The following is a 24,806-nucleotide window of genomic DNA, read 5'->3' on the forward strand; positions in this document are numbered from 1 at the left end:
AAAAAAAATCAAGATCCAGTTAGTGTAAAAGACACTTTATTGAATGTACCAGCAGTCAGACTAGAGTTAGCTTGAATTAGTTAAAGTCACTTTTAAAAACAAGAAATAGAAAGGCTTAATACAAGAGCCACTAGCATTTAAAACGCACTAATAATAACTGTACATACATGAACATAACAGAAATAAATACATCTATGTAAGAATTAGTTTGGCCTTATTTGTTAAAACAATATATACTATACATTAACATAAAAACGTATATATGCATCTCAGTAAGTAAATCAATGTTAGGAGACAAAGTGCGCATGTTAAACTCAAGAAAAGAAGAGGATGCATATGCCCAAAATACTGTTTCAAAATAAATATCCAAACACCTTCCACTCAGGTTCCATCGTGCACATGGAAAGACCTTATTATAGGCAAACGCCTGCCCCCTACTGGTGTCAAATTATTACAGCAGTAGAAATCCAAAGCTTCATGGACTCTGAAAATTGCCAGGGCTCAACCACAAATTACACTTTTTTTCCCTTTGATGACAACATTATCACGATTTTCCTTTGCAAGCAAGCCATAGCAAGACATAAACAAGTTCACTGCAGCAACACTGATCTCAGATTTGAAACAAATGCACAAGTTAATTTACACATTTTGAGTAGTAATGTAGTTAACATTAGACATCAGTAAGTTATCCCACAGGAGAGAAACAACTGACCGATCCACAGATAGTACGACTTCCACAGATAAAGCCTCCTGATGGGAAAAGTTTGCAACTGAAACACTAAAAAATGTATATTTCACACCATAAGGTCGACTTTTCGTTTTACCAAACAATAGCAGCATAACATCAGATGTAAGAAAAAAAAACTATGCAAAACAAGGAGGAATGTAGGACTTCTCAAAATGAGCTCACAAAGTTTGATCTTAAAAAATTGACCATTTAAACCATGTTATCCATTTTTTAAATATTTTTTTCTTTTACATTTTTGTAATGGAAACTCAAGGAAGGCACCATCATGAACAAAGCAGTGTGTCTTGCCGAAACTTGACCACTGTTCATTAAAAAGTAAAGTGTAAAGGGAGTCAGGGATGATGACATCACATGACCTGATGATGCGACAGTGAGAACAATAAGTTGAACGCTTGATGTCAGGAATGTTTAAAAAAGAAAAGAAAACATGCAATATGTGCTTTTGATGCGTCACAAGTTTGTTTCCATTTGGTTTCCTAAAGACAGGAAGGAAAGGCTCATTCACCTCTCTGTGTGTGTGTGTGTGTGTGTGTGTGTGTGTGTGTGTGTGTGTGTGTGTGTGTGTGTGTGTGTGTGTGTGTGTGTGTGTGTGTGTGTGTGTGTGTGTGTGTGTGTGTGTGTGTGTGTGTGTGTGTGTGTGTGTGTGTGTGTGTGTGTGTGTGTGTGTGTGTGTGTGTGTGTGTGTGTTACGGGTTGTGTGTCCAGAGTGTGACAGTGCGGTCAGCTGAGGATGAGAGGAAGGACAGGTCCTGCGTGTGCCATCGACACTGAATCACCTTATCGCCGTGCTCTCCCACCACAGTCACAGGCAGCTGTTTGGTCAGGTCACCTGTAAAACAGAAAGACAGAAAGACACACGCAGGTGAAGGAGAAGACAAACTATATAAACCCAGGAGTTTTTTCACTCTTGTTTTAAACAAACTTTACACACGACCCGAGCAGTTGGGGGACTGGTGCCTTGCTCAGGGGAACTTTGACAGTGCTCTTGAAGTGAACGGGCAACTATAGTGTCAACTGGAACGCCCCCTGAAGTCGTATTTAATAGTCGGAACGTCCGAGTTGCCCGAGTTAGAATCCAACATGGCTGCCACGAGGATCAAGCGTACGTTTAAGTGTTTATTAGCTCCTCTTTTCGTTTGATTAAATCAATCACACTGATCGTATCGTGCAAGTTCTGTCTGTGGACATGTAACTGGAACACGCTTCACTTGGGTGTGATGTCATTTTCAACACTTTCCACAGGTTGTAGCTACCTAAATATTCCAGCAATAAAAATACTGGAAATACTCTGATTCTGAATGAAAACAGATTATACTGTATGTACAGTAGCTACTGTCAGCAGCTTAGACGAGCATTCAAGACAAAAAGAAGCTACATTCCCGTCTAATTAGTGCTTACGTATTATGAAATAAATCTTGTGAATAATGAAGTGCTGAAGTCTAGTCAGCGTCATGAGAGAAATCTCATCATGACTGTCCAAGCCAAGAAAATGTTCAGCACAAATCCTCCCTTTACCGGAAGCGATACTTTCTACTGACAGTCTAATTATACCTAAAGCTTTTCTTATGTTTTAAGTAAAAATGCCTAAAAAACAAAGTTCTTATCTAAACATTTTGTATTTTGTCAGACAAAAGTTTAATACCAGTAAAAATTTCAGAGAAGTATTCATGTAATGGCTTAATGCAGCCTGTCAGCTCTGCTGTTATCTTCTTCATGAACGTGTCAGAAGGTGAGACTGACCTTGGAGGTTGGTGACCATGACCTTTGTGTCGTAGGAGCCGGTGAGCAGGTAGTGTGCACCGGGGGAGAACCTGACGGAGCGCACATCGCTGCTGTGCGGCCGGTACACCTGGACGATTCGCCCTCCTCTGATGTCATACAGCATGCATGCGCTGTCTTCCTGTCCTGTTGCTAGGAGACGGCCACTTGGATCGACTGCTACTGTGGCAACAGGACTGCCTGTGGAACAAAAACGTTCTCAGTACTGTCCAAGAGTATTATCTTTCACTACAGAGTGTAAAAAGTGTGCATTATTCAGAGTTTGAATAAAAAGATGGATTAATGACAGGAAATGAGTCCTACCTGAGCCGTGGAAAGCCGTTCCCACCACTCGAACACAGCTGGGCACCCTGAGGTCCCAGAAACGCACCGTCTTGTCTTGAGAGCCTGAGGCTATCATCCAGCCTCCCCACGTGTACAGAGACAGAATGTGACCTAAACACCAACAAAGATGACACGTTACACACCTGTCGGGGGAAATCTTCTCTTTCCATGAGTTCAGAAGGAGGACAGGCGGATGAATGTACCTGTGTGTCCGCTGAGCGCGTGCAGACCCTGTCCTCTCTGACAGTCGGTGGTGTAGATGTTACAGTCTCCAGCTCCAGCGCTGATCAAGATGGCTCCTCCGCTCTCGGGACCCTCCATGAAGGCCAGGTCTCTGATGGTGCCGTCATGCATGCTGAACTCCAGGTCTGGACCTGAGGGACAAAAATACAGACTTCTTTTGCTCGGACTCTTACAATCAAGACTGTCTTGATGCTCTAACGGGGGCTGTCTCACCTGTAGCGTTGCACGTCTCGGCACTAAAAGGAACCACTTTGACATATTTGTCGTTGGAGCCAGTTGCCAGCAGCTGCCCACAGTGACTCCAGGCCACACAGTAGATCGATCCTTTGTGGTGTTTGTTCCTCTTGAAGCGGACAACCGGCGGCTTTATTGGACTTGTGCTGCTGTGAAGAAAAGAAAATTAGAGAGAAGAGTTGTCAGACAGTTATTCAAGCGAAGTTGTCAACTTCATGCTACTAAAGGAAAAACATAACGACAGATTGAAGACTTTATATCAAAGTGATAAATCACTACAGGGAGAAGCCTTTCATTTTAAGATTTTGTTTTGGATTGTCCATGTCACCTTGGGTCTATAGTTTCTGGGTAAGCGCAGACGCGTAGAGTTTTGGAGTTGGATCCCACAGCGTAGAGCGCTCCAGACGGGTGAAAGGCGACAGCTCGAACAGCCTGAGTGTCTTCCAGAGAATGCACAGGTACAAAGAGGTTTTTTGTCTTCTCCCCCTGATGACATACATACACATGATGAATGATTTAGAACAGGTCTGATAATAGTTTCATTTCAATCTAGTGAGTGCTTTCATTTCTGCTTGGTAAACATGTTGTGTCTATGTTTACCTCTTTACTTCTGGATAAAGAGCCTGGAGAGTCTTCTTGTTGACCTTTGCTTTTCTGCTCACTGCAAAAAAGAAACAGAGTTATTGTGAAAGCCAACAGAGCAATGAACGCTGATATAACATCTAAAGAATTCTGACCTCTGTGAGATGACCGGGGACTCATTAGGGGGCGGGACTGCACGCCCCCCGACTGTGTGTTGTGGGGTGCTGCTGCTGAGCACTCCTCCCCCCCGGGTGCTGTTATGCTCGGGAGTCACAGATGGAGGGTTGTTATTGTCCTCGGAGGCGGGCGGGTTCCCGTTGCCGTTACACTGCTGGGTCAGAGATTTCACGTCTTCCCCCAAGTTCTCCATCCCAACGTTGAGCTCCTCCAGCTTCTGGATGGACCTGAGGAGACACACACAGGCATACACATACATTAACTGTCCGACAAAATCCACCTTTAGCCTTCTCTTATACACTTTCCTTTTATTTATTTATTTTAGACGATTTTCTTTTACTTGAACCAATTTCTATCTTATCTTTGAGCAAACACACAGTCAAAATACAAACTGGGTTTGCATGCTTGTTAAATATAGTTACAACTACAAAGAGCAGAGTAATGATGTCATTATGCACAGCTTCCCTTGTGAATAATGCAGAGTGTACAGCGAGAGGGAGAGGCAGGGGACAGAGGGGATTGGAGAAACTCTCATGGGACAAATCAAAGCACCATTGTCCTCCTTTCAGAGGAGCACAAGTGAACACATTTCACATGTTTTTTTTTGTGTTACTGTCATAAATTTGCTATTGGCTGCTGTTTCCTAGTTAAGGCTGGTTGAAACATTGTGTATAATTAACACACGAGTCCCATCGTGTGATGTGAAGTAGCTGATCACCACAGATGGCTTAGTGTGGACTGGAGGCAGGCATTGGGGTGTGTGTGTGTGTGTGTGTGTGTGGGTGGGGGGGGGTTCGGCTTTGTCATGCAGGGAGAGCCACCTGGGACTCATAATTAACATGTCTGCTTGTCAGTCCAGCTGCTCCTCTTTTGTGTGCAGATATTAAAAAAACCAAACAGTGATCAGCAAGCTGCACCAGAGCCACCATACGAAGGCAGACGGCTTTCATGATGACACAAGTTTGAAACTACCTGACAAAGAGGGCAATACATCTGCAGTATGTGCGCACCTGTTGAGAAACTTCTCCGTCAGGCTGTTCTGCATGTCGCTGGGCGGAGGATCCTGCTGGACCCCGCCCTCCAGCAGCATCTGTTGGTACATTTGCCTCTGCTGCTGCTTCTGCTCCAGGTGCTGCTGCACACGAAGACGCTGCCGATAGAACTCCTCATACTTCTCCGTTGAGTCGCGTAGCTACAGAGTGAAAGTCAAAACAAAACAAAAAAATCAACTTCCATGTGATAATTTAGAAAATGATTGTACGCCTTTTGTTTGGATGATCCCTGCTCTTCTCTATTGTTCAGTCAGGTATCAGAGGAGGAAGGAGAACATGCTCATGACAGGTTTCCTCTCTGTCCTCTGCTTCCTGTCCTGGCTTTCTGACATGATTGCTCGGGAAAAGGAGGATCATAGGCACTGTGTGCAAGCTCTAAAAAAAGGATTGGAGGGTAGAAAAAAAAAACAAATGAGAGAAAGAGCGTGACGGTGAGCTCATAGAAGCCGAAAGTCTGCTTCTGTTTCTAGCCTCTTTATGAGTCTCCAGGGCGACGAGGAAGGCAGAACGAAGCACTAACTTCACACCGAGCTGCAAGGGGGGGGGGGGCAAGAATAGACAGCATGAGACAGACAGGAACAGATACTGTGTTAACACTGTGTTTACAGACAACACGAGGCCAGTGATGACTCATAGTTATGAAATTAACCCGTGTGTGTCCCTTCCCACCAAATCCCACTGGACTAACTTCTGTTTCTCTGAGGAGAAGCATGATGTAAACAACGTTGTAAAGATACATATGTTAAGACAAAGGAGAATAAGAATCTCTTTCAATACAAAGCCTCTATTTGTTCAGTTCAGCAGTTCCTGTTTACAATGTAATCACAGATAGATAGATAGATAGATAGATAGATAGATAGATACTTTATTGATCCCGAGGGAAATTCAAGCAGGCATACCAAACAGGCATACCATTCAATAGAGAGGAAACCTGAAAGCATGATTACTCCCAGGGTACTAAAATGATTTCTAAGCTGCTTTATGGACACTGGACATGATGATACCTTTGGAAGTCGTCCTTAAACCTGAAGCCCTTTCTTCCTCGTTGAAAGACTGTATCATTCACATCACGCACTGTATAAAACTTCAGATTAACTCTTAAGAGGAGCTAGCATTTAAAGAGTGTCTTTTTTCCTAATAATGTTCAAAGACATTATTATAAAATGCAAAGGCCTTTCTCCTCCAAGCACAACGGTGTGCTGATATGATGCTATGCTAACAATTCAAAACAAACTTTTAATGGTCTCTGTCAAGCTTGATGCATGAGTCAGACACACAGCGCACTGAATATTGTTCATTAGAACTGACCTATATATAGACTGCCACTGAAGGCAACACCCAGACAGAAAAGAAAAACAATGCAGAGATGGAACAAATTAGAGCACTCGTTCAGCAATGTGTGATTAAAAAAAAACAGGTCTAACAAGTCAAAAAGAAGAAAGGTTTACCTCGTTCCCATCAGCTGTGCCAGCTGGGGGAGCTTCCTCGCCCGGGGCTGAGGCAGGACGAAGATTCTGAGCTCCACCTGAACTCATCATCTTATCTACAGGTGTGTCTGTTCTGGACCTTGGGTGAAAAGCAAAGACACAGATCAGGATTTTGTACTCAAACAAAGAGTCAAAACACAGTTGTGGACAAAAAGTGTGGGACTGTTAAACTCGTACGTTTCAGGGGATTCCTCAAAGATGCTGTGGCAGTCGGCGCTCTCCATCATCAGACTCCTGCTCAGGTTCTGGACTCCCGCGCCGGGGTAGTGGAAGTTTGCAAATGAGTGAGACATGGGAGAAACGCCTTTACCCGGAGCCACCTCCCCACCGCTTGCTCTTTTCTCCTGACCGGAGAGCCCGTAAGACAGACCGTCCAGTGCTGGGTTCAAGGAGCGAGACATGTAGGTATCAGCGGACTGTGGGCGTCGGAGCGGGGACGAGGGGTATGGAGACAGTTTGCTGATGAGCGGGGTGAGGAGGTCAGCGTAGCCAGTCTTTGCAGGCTTGACCAAGCGATCCACGTGGATGTTCAGTTGCTTCTGTTCGAAGGCACAGGAGAAGACGGTGTGGGCGAGGTTCTGCATCCAGGAGAGCAGGGACAGGTCCAGGTCGTCACAGCCGTTACCGCAGAGCATGTCGACACCCAGGAGCACCTCGCTCTCTGTGATCTCCTCCCCCGTCGCTTTACTCTTCACAGCAAAGAAATGCATATCAGTATCCAGCCATCGCACAAAATGACTTTAGAACAGGTTCGTGTGTTTAGTGTCAGCAGCTCAAACCTGGCAGAACTCCACACAGCACTCGTAGAGGACTCCTTTGAGGAGCAGCTGGAAGAGTCGATCCCTGCTGGCCTTGAAGCCAGCCTCACTCAGCTTCCTGTCAGCAGGAATGAACTCTGCTACCATAGTGCAGGCCTCCTCAAAGCACTGCACCCTCGCCGTGCTCGGGTTCCAATCCTGACGGAGCAAAAAACAATGAAGGAATCAACATGTTGGAGGTGTTTTTTGTGTGACTTGGTGAAACTTGTTAAATTCTGAAATATCTCCCCTTTAAAATCGACTTTTTCTAATGCCTTACCTTGAACTCGGCGTGGTTTGTGAGGCGAGGCAGCGTGAGGAGCAGACACAGTTTGCTGTAGTCGTCTTTAGAGGGACAGAACTCCTCCAGGGCATGGAGACCCTTGACTGCTTCCTGCATGGTAAACTCCAGCTAACGACAAAGATATTAGGATGTGAAAGAGGAGTCAGTGGAGATTTCTCTCAGACCATCAGAAGTCAAACAGAAAAATGTTTTGCACGTCTCACAGGTGACTTTGAAAAAATAAAATAAAAAAAGTCAATTTCAAAGCTAGCATGCACAAGATCAGAATCAGAAAAAGCTGTTTGAAAAAGCTCTATAATCCTATAATACTTCATTTTTGTGTCCTGTACAATAAGTAACATTTAAATGCTTGTCATTTTCAGCAAGACTATTTTCTGATAGACTGTAACTTGTCTGGTATATTTGTAATGTGTAATGTCTCGTGATGTATGTACTCTTTTGTATCCGTCTTGTTGAATTACCATACCTGCTTTAGGACTACGGATGAAAATTAGCTATTGTGCTAACTCCAGCATTTTTACATTGCTGCTTTATGCTGACATGTTGATGAATATGCATTATCCTAATTCAAATAAATAAATTAAATAAATTTGATCTGCAAACCAAAACGACTTCATCACAATTGATGCATTTCAAAGCTCGGACAGAAAGTAAGCAGGAAGCAGATTGCATCACCCTGTTTTTGACCTTTTAGTCGTCTCATCCGTGCACAGGACATCAGGTGGTAAACAAGAATGCCCAACAGAGTCACACACATACTGTACAGCCTAATACAGATCAGTCATACACCGAGAGAGTAGCCAATACCAACATCCCTCCATGCATGCAAATCGCAATCGTTGGTCGCATGCACGCACGCCACCTGCCTCCTCTTCTCTTTGTAACAGGAAGGTCGTGAAGTTTGTTGAAATAGACAGATTACTGGTTTCAACCAACACAATAAAAAACAGTTTGCTTCTCCTCTAGTCTTCCGCATGTAATCTTTTTTCTTACTGCTATGACAACCAGGGACAGTCCGTGGTAAAAGACAAAGCAGCACTGTTACAAGATCTATTCAGAAGACACATCATTAATAAAGTCTGTGTTGTTACTTCAGAGGCAAACAGATCATTAAAAACACTGATAATTAGTTGATTTAAGACAAGGGAGTGCTGCTTCTTACATGCAGGGGCTCATCCTCTGCAGATATGGCATTGTTCACACACAGAGCCTCCAGAAACTTCTGCTTGAGGATGATGTAACGAAACCTGAGACGTCACAGACAATGTTAGAAACTGTGTCACAAAATCCTCATCATACACCTCAAACAAAGACGCCAAAAATATTTATATATTTTTAAACACTGTAGCACTTTGATATTGAAGAATGTAAACTGCTTTACAAATAAAATGTATTATTATTATTATTATTATTATTATTACTATATGCAAGTTAAAAAAAAAAAGTATTAATAGTGGTAACACACCTTTTTCTGTCAAACTTATCCATGCACTCCAAAGGCTGAATAAATTGCAAGACCTCATCCCATTGGCCATCAAGAACCAGTTGCCTGAAAGAAAAACAGTTTAAATACAAAGACAATGACCTAAAAATGTCCCACATATGTGCAAAATCATGTGACTAGAAACCACCTTTTTGTTGCAATAACGTTTAATAAAGGTGGAATATGACAGGTGGAGTACAACTACATCAACACACTGTTAGCTGAGCGCTCTCATCGAAAACGGCAGTTGGTTTAATACAGTCTCCACATTAGAGGACACGATGTTCAGTCTGTTTATTTGCAGCTTTTGGAGCTGAGGTGTCTGTGTCTGAACTATGTCGTGGTTGCAGGAGTGACTGTTGAGATCATCTACCTGAGGAACAACATGTCGTCTGAGTAGAGCCCATTGATGACGCCGCTCTCCTTCTCCAGAGCCAGCATGCTGATGTGCAACTTTCTGGAGTTGAGAAAGTCCAGGATTACTTTGATGATCTCCACCTCCTTCACATTAATGGTTTCCTCCGCTGTCATGGTGACGACGGGCTGCAGGCGACAAGAGCTTGTAAGAAAATCACTGATATTACTGCACACACACAAAAAAAACACCTCTTTGTTGTTTCATGCAGCAGGCACAGAAGAAAAAAAAGAAACCGAAACTGACTTTAACCATGATGATGTAGGGGATCTGGATCAGGGTAAAAAAAATGGCAAGTAGGACTGACTTTATCTACAAACAGCTGTGCCACATTATGATTATACTATATATATATATATATATATATATATATATATATATATATATATATATAACATGTCAGAGTATTATACTAGTAAATCTGAATGTTTTTAAACACAATTCAATTGTCAATGTAAGCATTTCCTTATTCACTAATTATAAATTGTTATAAAGTAACCAGATGTTTCTTTGAATTTTGTTTTTTAAATTTTTATTCTCCCTTTAGACTTTAGACTCAAATGTGCGACATGGTAAGAATAAAATGGAGATGCTGATGCTAGTTTTGACCTTCATGATCAAAATTAAAAGCACGTTATTTTTGATCTTTACAGCCCAACAAGTGAAGCTCTGACGAGGATGCAGCTTATCAGGTAGGATGTAGCTTATCAGGTAGGATGTTGCTTTTAGGATGTGTTCATTTCTTACACGATTCCCAAATATCTGCCACATCTTGATTTATATCGATATGGAAATGATCCATATAGTTGTGTTATCGATATCAGCAAATTTGACGGGCATTATTGGCAATTTTCTCTTGCAGAAAGCATCAAAAAATGCTTATTTACACATGTGAGGAATAAAACCATCTGCAAAGAACAGAATTGAAACTGCATTATTAACATCAAATTGCCTTGTGAGCTGGCAGTATTGCCAAACTTCATGACTGACACTCTGACTAAAAACAACAATGTGTAACATCATATTCTCGTCCCTTTATTCAACTGTCCTGCTCTCATTGTGTAAAGTTTAACTTTTAAAGATCAACAATGTCGAACCAAACAGCACAGCAGTCACTCTTGTAAATGGCAAACAAACCACTGATAGCATGTTCAACTTTTGGATATAAAACATGTTAACATTATTCTGCATTTTGATTTGACATCAGCATTCAAAATATATATATATTAAATCTTTTAAACAAGCTTTTCCATATCAGATGAACATGAATATTTAAAATCAGCCCTTTATCATGTATAAACAATAATTTATAAAAAAAAAAAAAGAAAAAAAGAACATGGATGTAGATAATGTTGAATCATCAAAACAGTAACTGGTTTATGCATCTCACTTTGACATACAATCCTCACATGTTGTGTTAACAGAGGAGAGTCATTTATTTATCCTTTGTCATGACAGTAGTAAGCCCTACATACAAACACAATGTCTATCTGCATGTGTGAAGAGGAAAGTGTTTCTACAAGCAGCTTTAATAATCATGAAAAAGCAATGTTTCCTTCCTTACAAGAATCAGACACAGGGCACTGTAGTTCTGCTAAGCTAGCATGAGAGATGGTTAGCTAGTAACACTGGCACTAAGTCAAACAGTGTAAGAAGCTTAGACTACTTGTTAGCAGTATAAGGCTTCTGGACATAGCGAGAGGATTATAGAAAACAATCTAGTTACCGAAAAAGCTCATACAAAGCTGGCTAATTTAACGCTAGGCGGCTGGAGGAGGAGGAGGGGGGAACTGTTAGCTCGACAGGCCGAGGGGAGTGAGGCATCATCCGCTAGTTAGCTGTCCGGGCGGGGTACGCACTGACAGCTCTCCCAAACAACAACAAATCTGCTGCTAAAAATGCTCACCTGTGTCTAAAAATACATGAAAACTAATCCCCGGGTGTTTCCGTGCCACTGACAGACGCTGTCAAATCGGTACCGGTCGGTATGTTGAGGGCTGGTTGTCTTGCCTGGCTGTCCCTCCTCCTTGTCTCAGTGTGTCCCCTCCTTGCTGCTCCTCTGCGGTCTGATGCTGCTGCTGCCCAGCCCTGCCTGCTGCCTGCCTGCCTGCTGCCTGCAGGAACACCGCCTCCTTCGTGCAACCTCCAGCCTCTTCACATCTGCAGCACATTGAACATGTTAGCAGCCAAGTGCTTTATATTGACAGACAAGAAATATAATATTAAACTAATACTAAAAAAATAGACACTAAATAAGGGAGCTTTAACATCCGCGTGCTTTGCATCCTTATTGTCTTTGAAAAAAAAATGTCAAAATAGTCAAAGGAAATGTTTTTTAGTCCTATTTTTGTTGTGCTTGCTTTCCCCTGAGCCAGTGATATTGGATTTGATGAAAGAAATGGCCAGTTTATCCAGCTCTCATCTAAGAAGATACGGGACTGAATCGCATTCGATGCAAGGAGGGGCCCAGGGAGAAGGACATGCACCTGACACAAGGCTCTCCCAGCAGCACCCACAAAGCTCCTGGTGTCTCTGCAAACTGTAGATCGAGTGGTGCAGTCTCAGATCTCATATTAATACATGCAATTCTGTCAATATTTGGAAAAGAGGGTGGAACCGGAGATGAGCGAGGGATTAGCACTGAAGGTTGCCACACCCTAAAATAAACTCATGATTGGATCATGATTTACATAGTAAGCATCAAAAGACTTACAACTAAGGAAACAAGAAGTTGTTTACTGTGCTAATAAGTCATGTCAGAAGTAGGGTCATCTTCTCATTATTTATATCTTTCAATCTTTTGCATCCATTGGAGTTGTGTCTGCTGGTAAAGACGATTTGATAGAACATAGGAGGAATAGATCAACTCGAGCTTACACTTTGGTCAGTTTTAGAGGATTATCTAAATGATTGGAAATGATTTTTGAAGAAAAAAAACAAAAACGTCTCAGCAGGGATACATTTTTGAAAATTGATCCATGAATGGAATCAGAAATATACAGGGCTTATGATTTTTTCAACAGTGAAACTAGCATCTCAATGGCCAAACAGTGTCTCAATTTTTAGTTATCAGACCCTAACCCAAAGTTAACCTAAAACACACGTGCTGCATTTCACCAAGTTTAAGAATGTGCTTTTAACTATCAGGCCATATCCTACAGAATATTATACAGAGAATACATGTTTGTGGTTAAAACATAAGACTAATAGCCTGCAGTCTCTGTTATTTAGTGTCTGCAGCAGCACAGCCTTATTAGTCAAGAAAAAAGCACAAGTCTGCACCAAAGCAGACGATGACTCTGTTTACACTGAAAATAAAAGTATGTCATATGTGCAGAGTAAGTAGATTTTCAGTCTGCTGATGATCTGTTAATGCAAAGAAGAGATGACGAAGAAAAAACAAGGTGTCACATAGGTGGATAATATTGAACTCTTATTTAACTTTGGGTTTTATTACGTCAGTTTAAATAATTGATCATGAACAATCTGTGGATTCAAATGAGACACAATGAATACTGTTGATAGCTGGCATTTTAATAAAGCTCAAAAGAATAGAAAAAAACATGAACAGTTGAGCCTGTGTAGTTAATTGAAAATTAAAAAAGGAATTCATAGTTGGGAAAAATACTATGCTCTTTTCATTATACTTCATGGATTTCATACAATACCACAATAAAGCTTCAGTAAGACTTCATATACCTTGCATCAACTTCGGTTATGTTTTGCTTTCAACACGCTTCCTTCCACAGCCATACAGCTTCATTAATACACACGTTCAACAGGTAAATGTCATTACAAAAAATACTTCTATATGCCAAAATATATCTGTACAGTGTCAAAAACATACTGAAGGAAAACATGATGAAAACTGTAACCGAAATGTAAAAGAAAGTAACAAGTGGGACCATCGTGAAGTGGAAACAACAGTGGACAAGGTCCTGAAGTGCTATCATCTGTGGGTTCATTTATTTACAATTGTGGATGACTTTGAGGGTAATCGAAATCTACTAGTTAAGATAAAATCCTCCTTAAAGTGGCATTTTGAGTCAGTTTCAACAGAAACATCCTCTATGGTGATTTTTAAATTGCACAGAGTGATGAGAAAGTGTCAGATTTCCATCTATTCTATACTACCTATGATAGTCTTCTCAGAGACGCTGAGGAGCGCTCACACTCTTTGCATTTTTAGCACAATAAAAGGCCCCAAAGGACAAACACACTGTTACACACACACACACACTAACTTGTAAAAGCTACTCGAAACGCTACGACAAGCTGACGTGTTCATTTTCAATGGATCTGCCATCATATACAAACTTATTTAACTTAAATGCCTGTAGTGTTTTCCGTTTCTCAGAGTAAAATCTACGACGACTTTTAAAATATATCCAAAGCATTATATAAATGAAATAAATTAAGAGACTGTTGCAGCTGCTTTCCACAACTGTTTGATTGCATTTCATTGTTCCACAAAATCATCCCCTTTTCTGGAAAGCAACTGCAATCACAAACTGAGGTTTTGTCCTCATTCTTATTGGCACTTCACTTTACACACACACACACACACGCGCGCGCGCACACAAATCTGAACTTTTTGTGAGTTTTTCAGTCACATATAAAAACAGAAAAACATGCCTCGAGAGGAGCTCAATAAAAGTCATCCAAAATGCTGCCTCCACCTGTTCACAGATCAGACAGATAACTTGGGCTTTAGAAGGGATGTTATCTGATCTGAGACCTGTAGTTACACACAACCTTACATGAAGTACAGACTTGTTCAAGAGATGCTAATGAAATGACACCAACACTCACAGCACATCCATATGACACAAAACAAGCATAAGGCCACACATGTACAACTTATAGAAACCAAAGCGCCTCTGTCGAAGGCGTGACATTCACTGCTTCAGTGGTTCAACTATGTAAGGCATCGGCCCGCCTATTGACTTTTTTTTTTGGCACATGAGAACATAGATACACATGCTGACAAGCACACAGGGGTGCTCATATTGAAGTAGTCCAGAGTGTCACAGTCACCTGTGTGTGACGGTGTCAGTGAGGCCTGTTTGTGTTCCACATTCCAGTTGTGATTTCTTACAGTGGGACTTTTAATGACACAGCTAAATTCCTTCGGTCCATATCTACTTTGGGTGCAGTTTCTTTGGCGTGCCCTGCTTCTTTGTTTGCCACAGATGACTGCCGATGGTAATGGCGTCCACGCTGGCGGACATTGTTTTGGCAGGGATCAGGCTGAACTGCTTCCTGTCTGAGTTGTATTTGTACAAGCCCTCGATCATCTTGGTGGTGATGGTCCTTGGTCCAATGCCAGCAATTTTGATGATCTCCTCGGTGTCAGGGCAGTACGTGTACACGGACCTGAACTGGCAGCCAGCGTCACGGAACAACACCAGAAAGCTATTGGCTTCAGATTTCTCCATTTCCTGCAAAAACATCACAGAAAACTTAATGAGAGATGTTCTGGTACCATTTTTTCATTCACATCAAGATTCCAACAACTAGACTGGAGTTTTGTCCCATGGGTAGAACCCCCCTCAAATATGTGTGATAAGAAAAATAAAGATTTTTCTTCAAAGATTTATTTAAGACTTTTGCCTCGATGTGGTCAGGACAGTAGATAGAGCAGGACACCAGGAGAGAGATATTTGTTGACATTTGTCTTAAGCTAATATGGTTACAGAATGTTATATAAATTAGAGAGAGACACAAAATTATGAAACATACATCAAGTATCTTGTTCTTTTGTCCTTCATTGACCTTGCCAGCCAGGCAGCAGTGGGCCAGGGCATTCTGGATAATGTGTTTGTTGGATTTAGCGCTCGGCTCCTTATAAAGTTTGGGTCCTGCAGGATGAAAGGAACAGGAATGAGATTGCAAAACGGAAGATGTCATGTAAAATGTAATGTGGTTTACAGTGGTAAACTGTATGTATCATACCTGTGTACTCAGCGTTAGACGGAGTGGATGAGGTGGTGGAATCGTTTTCCCAGTCCTTCTCTCCGTTATGACTACCAGTCGAAGGGCACGAGGAGAAACCTTCTGCAGAGTCCGGCCTGGAGACGAACACATACAAACCAACAAATGACACGGGCAAACACAACACAAACCAAAGACAAACATGTTGATACACAAAAGAAATAGCAAAAGCAAACACGGACAGATTGCACAACCAGACATGCAAACACGCAGATATAAAACACACACGCACACACACACACACACAGAGATGGAGTAGAACGGGGTCAGACGCTGTGACACAATTCACCAAACCCTGCCTGTTGTCTCACATTACATCATCCTCTGACGGAGCTGTGAAGCGAGGGGCAGAAAGGCATGTTCAACCAAGCAAAGCAAAGACTCAGAGCGGTCTTTATGGCCACTGTGAGAGATGGCATCAAGAACTTGTGGAAGTAATAGCAAACACAGTTGTGAAGCGCAGAGCAGCAGACAGAGAGAAGAGAGCAAACAAAAGCCTGAGAGCAGTACTGCGAGAGACAGAGAGCGGATACAGAGCAGGGGAGCTGAGGCGGAAACATCTCAACTGCGCAGGTTCCTGTACCTCAACGCAGAAGCAACAACTGCAGCCATGGATAATGTTAAATAATTTCACAATTGAAACATCTGCAACTGTCTGCAATGAAACACAGTCTCATGTCCGATAGTTTCATGGAGCTATTTGAGATGGAGCCACACTTACTACACCTCATCACTCGGAGTATTACTGACCTTCCCTTTCTTTCTTTAGGAGAGCTTAGAAAGAACGGGATTTTTGCAAAAGCAATTTTATTGCCTCTGAGGGATGCATGCAGGATAAAGAGAAAGAGAGAGAGGAGAGTCAAGATGCAGAGTTTAGGCCTCTACAAAAGATTTCTGGGTTTCACACATAACTGGGACTAGAATGGGCGAAGCTTTAAACCTTTGTTGTCACATTGTTGATACTAAATAATGAATGGACTTCTGCAACTAACCAGCAGCAGAATATGCAAATACGAAAAAAATAATAAATAACAGGGAACAAGATTGTCATACATAAATAAATCATGTGACACTGTGAACATTATAATCTTATATCTTTGAAGAAAAAATGCTTTTTTTAATGATGGCTCACTCCGACAAATAACCTGAGAATGGGGAAGTGGAAAGAAGGACGATAAAAACAGAACTGAGTTAGGATAACTCCTCCAGTCAAGATTTTTAGAAACATTAAAGGTCCCATATGATACCCCCAAAAGGGTATCATATGGGACAAAGTTGGGGGCAAAGTTTACTCACAAGCTTTCATTGTTTTCAATGTGTTGTTGAGCTTCTTACAAAAACATTGACCATGTAAAATAAATTGTGTATACCTTGACATCAACTCTATTTACAGTTAAAAGTACGGCAAGACCGATGTGGGATTTTTGGTGCTGATACCGATATTAAAGGGAAAAGTAATTGTGCATGTACATACACCACTGCTTCACTCTGGAGAGTGATTATACATGTCGCAATCCAAATCGCACACTCTGCTGGTGAAAGAGAACAACCAGTGTAATACAGTGAAACTCAAATCAAATGCTATTTGACTAGTGAATAAATCGATAAACCAATAGTCAATGGATATGCTTATAATGGTCGATCTTCTCAGCTGGCCGATTAATCAGTCAGGATCTAGTAAACGTTGAAACGTTGAAAACTTCAAGTAATTTTCCCTATGGGGTCCTCGAAAAATGACTTTTGAACATTGCTACATTTTTATCAAGATTAAAAAAATAATAAATAAAGCTGAGTTGAGAGATTAGAGATTATAAATTATTATGTCTTGAGCTTGGTTTATCTGAGATTCATTATTTTAAAAGAGACTAAATGTAGCTTCTCACCTGTTGTTTTTCTTGTTATTTGGATGGTCTCTGTCGTTGTCTGCCAGATTGAGAGAGGCCAAAGAAACACTTGATACAGAGAATCCTCGAGGACGCACTCCTGCAACACAACAATATTCAGGATCAGAGGCTCATAGTGTGTGTGTGTGTGTGTGTGTGTGTGTGTGTGTTTAGTTTGTTTGTCTGCAGGATTTGTGTTCAGCTCACCTGTTGTTCTCGCAGGAGGAGTAGATGACTCCATGACATCTCTGTGGATGGATTTGGGCCTCGGCTTCTTCTTTAGACTTCCAGATCGGGGTTTTATGACATCGTCCATGTCCACCATCAGCTTGAGCTGTTTCTTTCTCAAAAACTCACTCCTGATATATCCCCTCCTGTCCTTCTCGTCATCCTTCTCCTGCTGCTCGTCAGCTTTCAACCTGGAGGAGAAGATAGATGTTTTATTTATTTGTATGAATGCAACATAATGTATTTTTCGATGCCATCAAACTGTGTACAGTGGTTTCATTGGCCTATAAAGTATCAGACATACCGTGCAGCTCCCTTCTTCTGCTCCTGGTCCAGCTCCTGCTGTTGCTTCCTTTCCTGTGTCTCCTTCTCCCTCCTCAGTCTCTTCTCCAGCAGAGCGGCTTTCTTTGCTGCCATGTCCTCTTCCCCTTTCACATCATCCTGGTGTTTGATGGGAACACAACATAAGTCTGATTATTTGTAGAAATATGTTAACTGAATCTTTATAATCTTTATTAGATCTATTGTTGTAGTTCTGCCTAACCTAGATCTACTTATAATCAACTTGCATTGTTCATTAAGTAACTATGACATAAAGCTATTATCATAATCAAAGGATTCCCTACTTTTTATGAGTTTTACATGGTGCATTAGTATCGTCAACAAAGCTCTGACACTGATCTATGACCAGAGCTCTTATGGTCTATGGTGCAGGTATAATATAATAAAGGTATATGCAGAAACGATCCACCCTATGGCTTATGGGTGAACAGGCACATCTCTTCACATGTTGGTCCAGACTGCCACAGAATGAACTTCTTTGTGTCGCTTCTAACTTCAAATAGCACCACGCGGCTGATTAGACTGCATTATTAATGGGATGTTTATTAACCGTTTATACCACTGAGCATTTTAGATTGTTACTGTGGTTTCTTAAACACAGGGAGGGAGAAACTGTTGAATAACTACATTACTAATTGTTGCATTTCAGGCATGTGTACACTGTAGCCCAGGAGAGGAAAAACCTTTTTTTTTTAAAAAAACCTCCACAGTTAGAAATAACAGAGAAACAAATGTTCTCATGCTAGCAAGAATAGCAGGATTCATGCTAGCAGATTAGCTAACCTGGACAGGCTTTTTTAAAGAACATTAGGCAGAAAAAAACAAGCAAAGTAATTAGTTAAATGTGTAACTTGGGAAAGATTATGTTGGTCGTGAACTCATTACCAGGAATATAATAAATGCAGACATAGTTTCAAGCTAAATGTTAGCATGTCTATAAATTAGCTTATTTGTTGGTTTTATAGCTTCCGAGTCTCAGATGCAGATGACAACAGAAAGCAGCCTTACTTGTTTTTTTAGTTCTATAAACTAAAGGATTTTTCCTTACATTAAATATTTGAAAAGAGCTATTGTTCTCTTTATGTTTTGTAACTTGAGCTCACCTCGAAGAAGAATCCACAGCACATTTTCTGGTCCTCTCCATACATGTCTCGTCCTGCCTCTCCTGTAATCTCCTGACCCGGAGTTGGACCTACTGGTGCTTTCAATACAGACAGAGGAACCTCCACCAGGTCTCTTCTGTCCTGGAGGTCTTCCTTGACCTGGCTGCTTGTAGGTGCTTGTAGGTCAGACACCGGTTGAGACAAGACCTCTGGTGACCTTGTTTGATTGACTTCACCCTGCGACTGAGCATGCTCTGTCTGTTTTCCTTCTCCCTGCCTCACTTCTTCTTCTTTCACTTTGGCTGTTTCTTCATCAGACGGCTGAGGATTTTCAGCACACGTCGTTGCCTCTGTCTCATCTTTGTCTTGAGTGCTTTCCTTGTCAACCTTGCTGTCTAGGTTGTTGCTCTCCCCTGATGAGTCCTCGTTGCCCATGTAGGCAAAAGAGCAGATTTGAGATTGGCTGGAGTTGAATCGTCTCAGTCTGGGCAGGCTGTCCACTGAGGTGGGGGTGTTTAGCATCCGGCTGAAAGGTGTGACCTTAAGATCGTTAGGTCTTGGGGTCCGAGGTGTCCTTGCATGAAAGGAAGCTGGCCGCCGCTTGATGCCAGCAGGGGAACGATTGGGAGCGTGTGGAGAGCCAGAGGAGGAAAGGATGGGAGATAAAGATCCAACCGAGCCATGTCCTGATCCTCGGCCTGTTACACTGCTGCTACGCAACTCACGGAGTTGCCTGTGTGTGTGTATATAGGGGACAGGACAGGGCAGGACAGGACAAAAGGCCATCAGAGTGTTAGCGGGATGAGTGTAAAACTATAACTTCAGGTAAATGATAAACATGTCACATTGAGAGATTACCTGTGTGGAGAGGGGGCTGGCGGGGGGATGACCCAGGCTTGTTGCTGAGGCTCTCTCATGGCCATGATCCTTTCCTGCTGCTGAGCCAGACGCTGCATCTCAGTCTGCAGGAAACTCAGCGATGTATTTAGCCTCTCGATGGAGCGTGTGTAATCTGCAAGGTCGATTTCTCCTGGAGTCACACCTGTAACACCACAGGGTACACACAGGAAATTCAGTGAGTTACCAGCTTGAGAAGAAAGTTTTATAAGATGCATAAAGAAATCTCCTCATTTTCTCTCATCTGTCATTTAAAGTATTGTTTCACCCCTGGAGCAATTTGTGGTTTCTTTTTCACTATTATATCGATAATATGGAATTATTTATAAAATATAGATATAAACAATGTTTAACAGCTTCAAACCAAACAAACTCTTTGCATTTTGGCATTCCCTTATTTATCATGTACATAACTCAATTTAATAATTATTTATTTGTCTTAGAACTGAATTCCCAGCCTGGTTTTAAAAGGAAAAGGATAAGGACAATCTTTATTGATCCCCCAATGGGGGAAATTTGTTACTAAAAAAAACAAGATTGCAAGATTTTTTCACTAAATGATCAATAAAAAGCAAGTGTAACGTAATGACAGAAACTGCACTTACTCTCCACCATAATTCAATAGAAAATTAATTAATTAATTTTAAACCAAAGGCACAGAATAAAAAGGTATGAAAGCGAGCTGGATTGTGGACACTCACCTCCACCATCCTCACAGGGAGATTTAGGTGCTGCTCCATCTGGTTTGCATCTCTCTGCCCGCTCTATGCTGGCCTGGCTGCTTTCCTTCGAGGATGTTTGTGGCTCTGGAGAAGGTGTTTCTCCTCCACCTGAACTGGGGCTGAGGGGGGCAGTGACTCCTTTTCTCCTCACTACATTCAGAAAAGCTGTTCTGCCCATCTTCTGACGATGGCGGGTAAAAGCTGCTTCCACCTGGAAAATGTAAAAAGAGCATAATTAATACATGAGCATTTATGTTCAAAGCTACATGACATACAGTATCTCTCCCTCTCTCAAAAACATACTTTCTTCTTCTGGGCTTCAATGGCTCTTCGTTTTTCTTCAAGTTTCATCCTCAGTTGAATCATCTCTGAGGCTATCAGGTGTGAGGGGTCTCTAGGGGAGGGCTTGACTGTAGAGGGAGATGTGATTGGTAGAGGAGGTGTAGAGATCTAGAAAAAGTCACAAAGATCATTGTCATTACTTCAATGCCAGAATGCATTTTTGACCATACACTAATAGTAGATTTAAAACTATAAAGAGGCACAAACCTGAGGAGAAATGTTTCGTGGCTGCTGTGTATACGGCACATTGACATCTGAACTCTCTGGTGTGGTTCCTCCGCTGCTCCTCCCCTCCAGCTTCCTGAATTTTTGCTCTGCAAAGCTCGTCATCCGGATCATCCCGCCAACGGAGCCTCCAGAGGATGAGGCAGGACTGGCTGTGTGAGACCTGGGGAGTGTGGGTGCTGAACTGGGACAAGGGCTGCCCCTGTCACCTCCATCTCCCCTCCTCTCACTTTCAGGATCTGCATCGCAGGGTTCTTTTCTCCCACCTTCCCTGCTCTTTTCTCTCACCTGATGATCTACCAGAGGACAGGATCGGGTCATGGCCTCACAGTCTGGGTCCATATCTGAATAGTCTCTGAGCGAGGAGGAGTCCTCATCCAAGCTCTGGATGTCCTCTGTCCTAACGTGTATTCCCGTGTCCACTTCATCCGTGGACACAGAGTTGGCGTCGTGGTCATTTAGTCGGGCCTTGGCTAAACCCGGGTCATCTCCTTGAGCTTGAGCCCCTGAAGGCTCTGCATCGTGGAGAAAGAATCCACTGTCTCCCTCCCCAACACCCAGGCTTGCGTGAGGCCTCTCGGTGTCATGTATTATCTTCAATGCCTCCTCGATGCTCGGAGTAGTTGATGGGCTAATGTGGCTGCTGTAGTTTCCATGGTGATTACTGGGGCTGTGGTTGCTGTCTGGGAGTCCATTAGAGTAACTAGAGACAAATTTGGATAAATCAACTGATGAGAAAACTTTACGAAATCTCCTTCTTAACCAGTTTCAGACACCATTAAGTATAGCTTGATGCATAAAGTAACAGATATATTAGGTAGAGCAAAGCATGGCGCACATGTTGAGGTGTCTCTGAGGAGGCCTAATCAAAAATATAGATAAGAAGAAAAAAAAAAGTGTGCCTTTTTTGTGGGGGGTCTCAAATCAAAGCTGATGTACTTTGAGTTAATATGTAAATATAAGTAAATTTAAAGGAAGGTTAAATTATTGGAGCAGCACAACAATGTGACTAAGCGAATAGTGGTAGCCCATGTAACATTTGAATTTGTGGCAAATAAATAAATATTATTTAAATCTAATTATAATACTTTAAAGAAAATAAGTCAAAAGTTCTAAAAAGGCCAAAGGGATAATACAAACTATTCTGACATCTATTTGAACAAAAACCCTAATAAATAGATAATTAAAATCTCTCTATTTATATTTAAATGTTTTGAATGACACTTGTTTGTGTTTTGTTTTCACTGATTGGGGATTAGAGTCTATATGATTAAAATGTTCATGAAATTATAAGAAGCAATGTTTTCTTTTTCCTCAGTTTAGACGATTCCTAAATGTTATAATACTACACATTCACACCTACGACATGGTGGTTTAGAACATGCAAACCTCTACTGTTTGCTGTACCTGCTTTGGTTCTTGAGTGAAAATGTGTTGTTCCGCCCTAGGGGTTTGTGGGAGACGAAGTCCTCATCCTCCTCTGGTATGTGTTTGCTCTGGCCGTTTACACTGACAGGCATGAGGGAGAGGTGGCGCTTCATGACCCCTCGAGGTGTAAAGTGAACTTTGAACCCGAGACCGTCACTGCTGGCAGAGCGGGTCATACCACGGGAGGGAACCTCACAGGCCGGCATTATGGGGTCTCCATCCAGAGGGATCTCAAAGGAGATTCCCCGAGCGGAGGAGCTAGGAAGAAGGAAATGAAATGTTACTTACCACTTAACATTTAAGAGTCTCAAGTATGCTCTTGTAAGAAAGTTTAGGTACTAACCGTTTTTCTTTGGGCCATGTCCCGACACAGCCATCCACGTAGGACATGGAGGTAGATCTTTTCATTATACCTGCGACAGAAATACACTGTATGTAAAAATGTACCTTTAGAGTGACTGTTCCATTCCAAGCGTTTCAAAGGTAGTTTGAAGAACTGTCATGTTCTCTTCATGCTTCATCGTTTTCATTATTTGAGGTCAGATATTTGTACTGTTTATACTCAAAAATAAATAACAGGTCCATTTCCGGAAATAAAACTCATTTGGAAAAGGGGACCTCAGAGATACTGCATAGGTGTAAGTTAGCCACTAGAGGGCCTTGGATTTCAGAATAAGGAACATCACTCGAGGCTATTCCATACCTGTATTCAGGCCTCAAGTTACAGCATACAGCCGTATTTATGTGTTATCATTTTTTCCCCAGATCACAACAACAGTAGAGGACAACCATGTGCTGTAAAAGATGTGTTCAAAGGCATCCACTTATACTGACTCTTGCTGTATCAACAAGTAAGTTGCAAGATTAAATCAAAACAAAAAGCACAAACTACTGCTTTAAATAACCCACGTGGTTTAAAAAGTGTATGTTTTTTTACTAACACCCATTTGTGTACGTAATGTATGTATATGCATATCTAGATTTCCAAGCATTCATGAGTACCCCATGAAAATGCATTTGTGCACAGCTCCTGTAGAAATCTGATTATTTACCCTCTGCAGGAATGTTGTCTGGTCCGTCAGCATTGTCTGCATAGTTCTGTTTGACTGGACTGGACACTGGAGCCATATTTCTGCAGGATGATACCAGCTCACATGCTGCAGAAATAAACGTGCATTTGTCAACTTTAACCTCGAGCTATTCAAGATCAAAAAGCAGCATGAACAACACAATACAATGATCATCACCATCATTTTCAACAGCATGTTGATATTCTTGTAAAGCTATTCTTACCACTTGGATCAAAGACTTTGGGCTGCACAAATGAGGGTTTCACCACTTCAAACCACCAGAAAAGCTCAGCCATAAATACCAGGTAGTTACTCTGCAAAAGCACACACACGCACACACACACGCACAAACATACACACATTTGTGATAATGTTACAGTCATTTGCAGATACAGCTCCTTCTCGCTGTGTCACTGCAAAGATGACACAATAGCAATATTGTTAGATCAGTGAGTTCACGGCCTGCTAACTGTTGCTAGGGAACAGGCTTAGATTTGTGTGTGGTTTAATGTCAGTATGATCTTCATTGTCTGAGTGGTTTAATGGTAAACCCACACACCTCATAACAACAGCCAAAATCACCATCTGAGGTTTAGTTTCAATGTGACAGATGGACGCACGAAGCAAAGAAGAACATTTAAAGCCACTGCAAATGCATCCATGATACAATGAGAACATCTCCTGAAAACTTACAGGGTGATTACATTTGTCAGAAACATTTTGATAAACACAGACATAATGGGGATAAAAAGATGAAAAATGAAATTATAAGGCAGAAACTGTTGTATTTATCTGTGTAATAAATTAACAAAGAAAAAGAACAAACACAGACACACACACTCTGGGTAAGATTCAGAGAGCATTGAGTCTGTCAGTCTCTTTAACTTCTCTAAACTAACTCTTTTTTTCCCCCATTTTAAAAACTTTTTTCACTTCAAATCAAATGA

The 24,806-nt window shown here is 41.7% G+C and overlaps 2 protein-coding genes across 5 annotated transcripts in view; both read right to left on the bottom strand.

Moving 5' to 3' along the window:
- Nucleotides 1-19: 19 nt before the first annotated feature.
- Nucleotides 20-11,673, bottom strand: wdr47a (WD repeat domain 47a). 2 transcript variants are annotated; one of them, XM_079347848.1, is made up of 17 exons: nucleotides 11,532-11,673; nucleotides 9,584-9,753; nucleotides 9,193-9,276; nucleotides 8,890-8,974; nucleotides 7,704-7,835; nucleotides 7,406-7,582; nucleotides 6,804-7,315; nucleotides 6,588-6,705; nucleotides 5,098-5,279; nucleotides 4,066-4,314; nucleotides 3,929-3,989; nucleotides 3,657-3,814; nucleotides 3,308-3,474; nucleotides 3,055-3,225; nucleotides 2,831-2,962; nucleotides 2,489-2,707; nucleotides 20-1,577 (listed from the first exon to the last, which is right to left on the bottom strand). In XM_079347848.1, exons 2-17 carry the CDS (start codon nucleotides 9,739-9,741, stop codon nucleotides 1,435-1,437), a joined length of 2,748 nt encoding a protein of 915 aa, XP_079203974.1. In that variant the 5' UTR covers nucleotides 9,742-9,753; nucleotides 11,532-11,673; the 3' UTR covers nucleotides 20-1,434. The 2 variants fall into 2 exon arrangements, with proteins under 2 accessions (XP_079203974.1, XP_079203973.1); XM_079347847.1 differs by having other exon boundaries at nucleotides 3,308-3,477.
- Nucleotides 11,674-13,138: 1,465 nt separating this feature from the next.
- The window catches only part of camsap2b (calmodulin regulated spectrin-associated protein family, member 2b), a 31,968-nt gene continuing 20,300 nt past the window's right edge, over nucleotides 13,139-24,806 (bottom strand). For 2 of the 3 annotated variants that reach the window (XM_079348734.1, XM_079348733.1), the window contains 16 exons: nucleotides 24,083-24,173; nucleotides 23,842-23,946; nucleotides 23,133-23,202; nucleotides 22,769-23,047; nucleotides 21,344-22,064; nucleotides 21,098-21,244; nucleotides 20,774-21,005; nucleotides 20,034-20,217; nucleotides 19,176-19,908; nucleotides 18,035-18,171; nucleotides 17,710-17,921; nucleotides 17,503-17,602; nucleotides 16,370-16,435; nucleotides 15,581-15,696; nucleotides 15,368-15,486; nucleotides 13,139-15,066 (listed from right to left, as the gene is read on the bottom strand). In XM_079348734.1, coding sequence (XP_079204860.1) covers nucleotides 14,767-15,066; nucleotides 15,368-15,486; nucleotides 15,581-15,696; nucleotides 16,370-16,435; nucleotides 17,503-17,602; nucleotides 17,710-17,921; nucleotides 18,035-18,171; nucleotides 19,176-19,908; nucleotides 20,034-20,217; nucleotides 20,774-21,005; nucleotides 21,098-21,244; nucleotides 21,344-22,064; nucleotides 22,769-23,047; nucleotides 23,133-23,202; nucleotides 23,842-23,946; nucleotides 24,083-24,173 — 3,612 coding nt within the window. In that variant the 3' untranslated portion in view covers nucleotides 13,139-14,766. The remainder of the gene's footprint in view (nucleotides 15,067-15,367; nucleotides 15,487-15,580; nucleotides 15,697-16,369; nucleotides 16,436-17,502; nucleotides 17,603-17,709; nucleotides 17,922-18,034; nucleotides 18,172-19,175; nucleotides 19,909-20,033; nucleotides 20,218-20,773; nucleotides 21,006-21,097; nucleotides 21,245-21,343; nucleotides 22,065-22,768; nucleotides 23,048-23,132; nucleotides 23,203-23,841; nucleotides 23,947-24,082; nucleotides 24,174-24,806) is intronic. The other variant, XM_079348735.1, reaches the window with a different exon arrangement.

Source organism: Symphodus melops (assembly GCF_947650265.1).
Source record: "Symphodus melops genome assembly, chromosome: 7".
In the NCBI taxonomy this organism is placed as follows: Eukaryota; Metazoa; Chordata; class Actinopteri; order Labriformes; family Labridae; genus Symphodus; species Symphodus melops.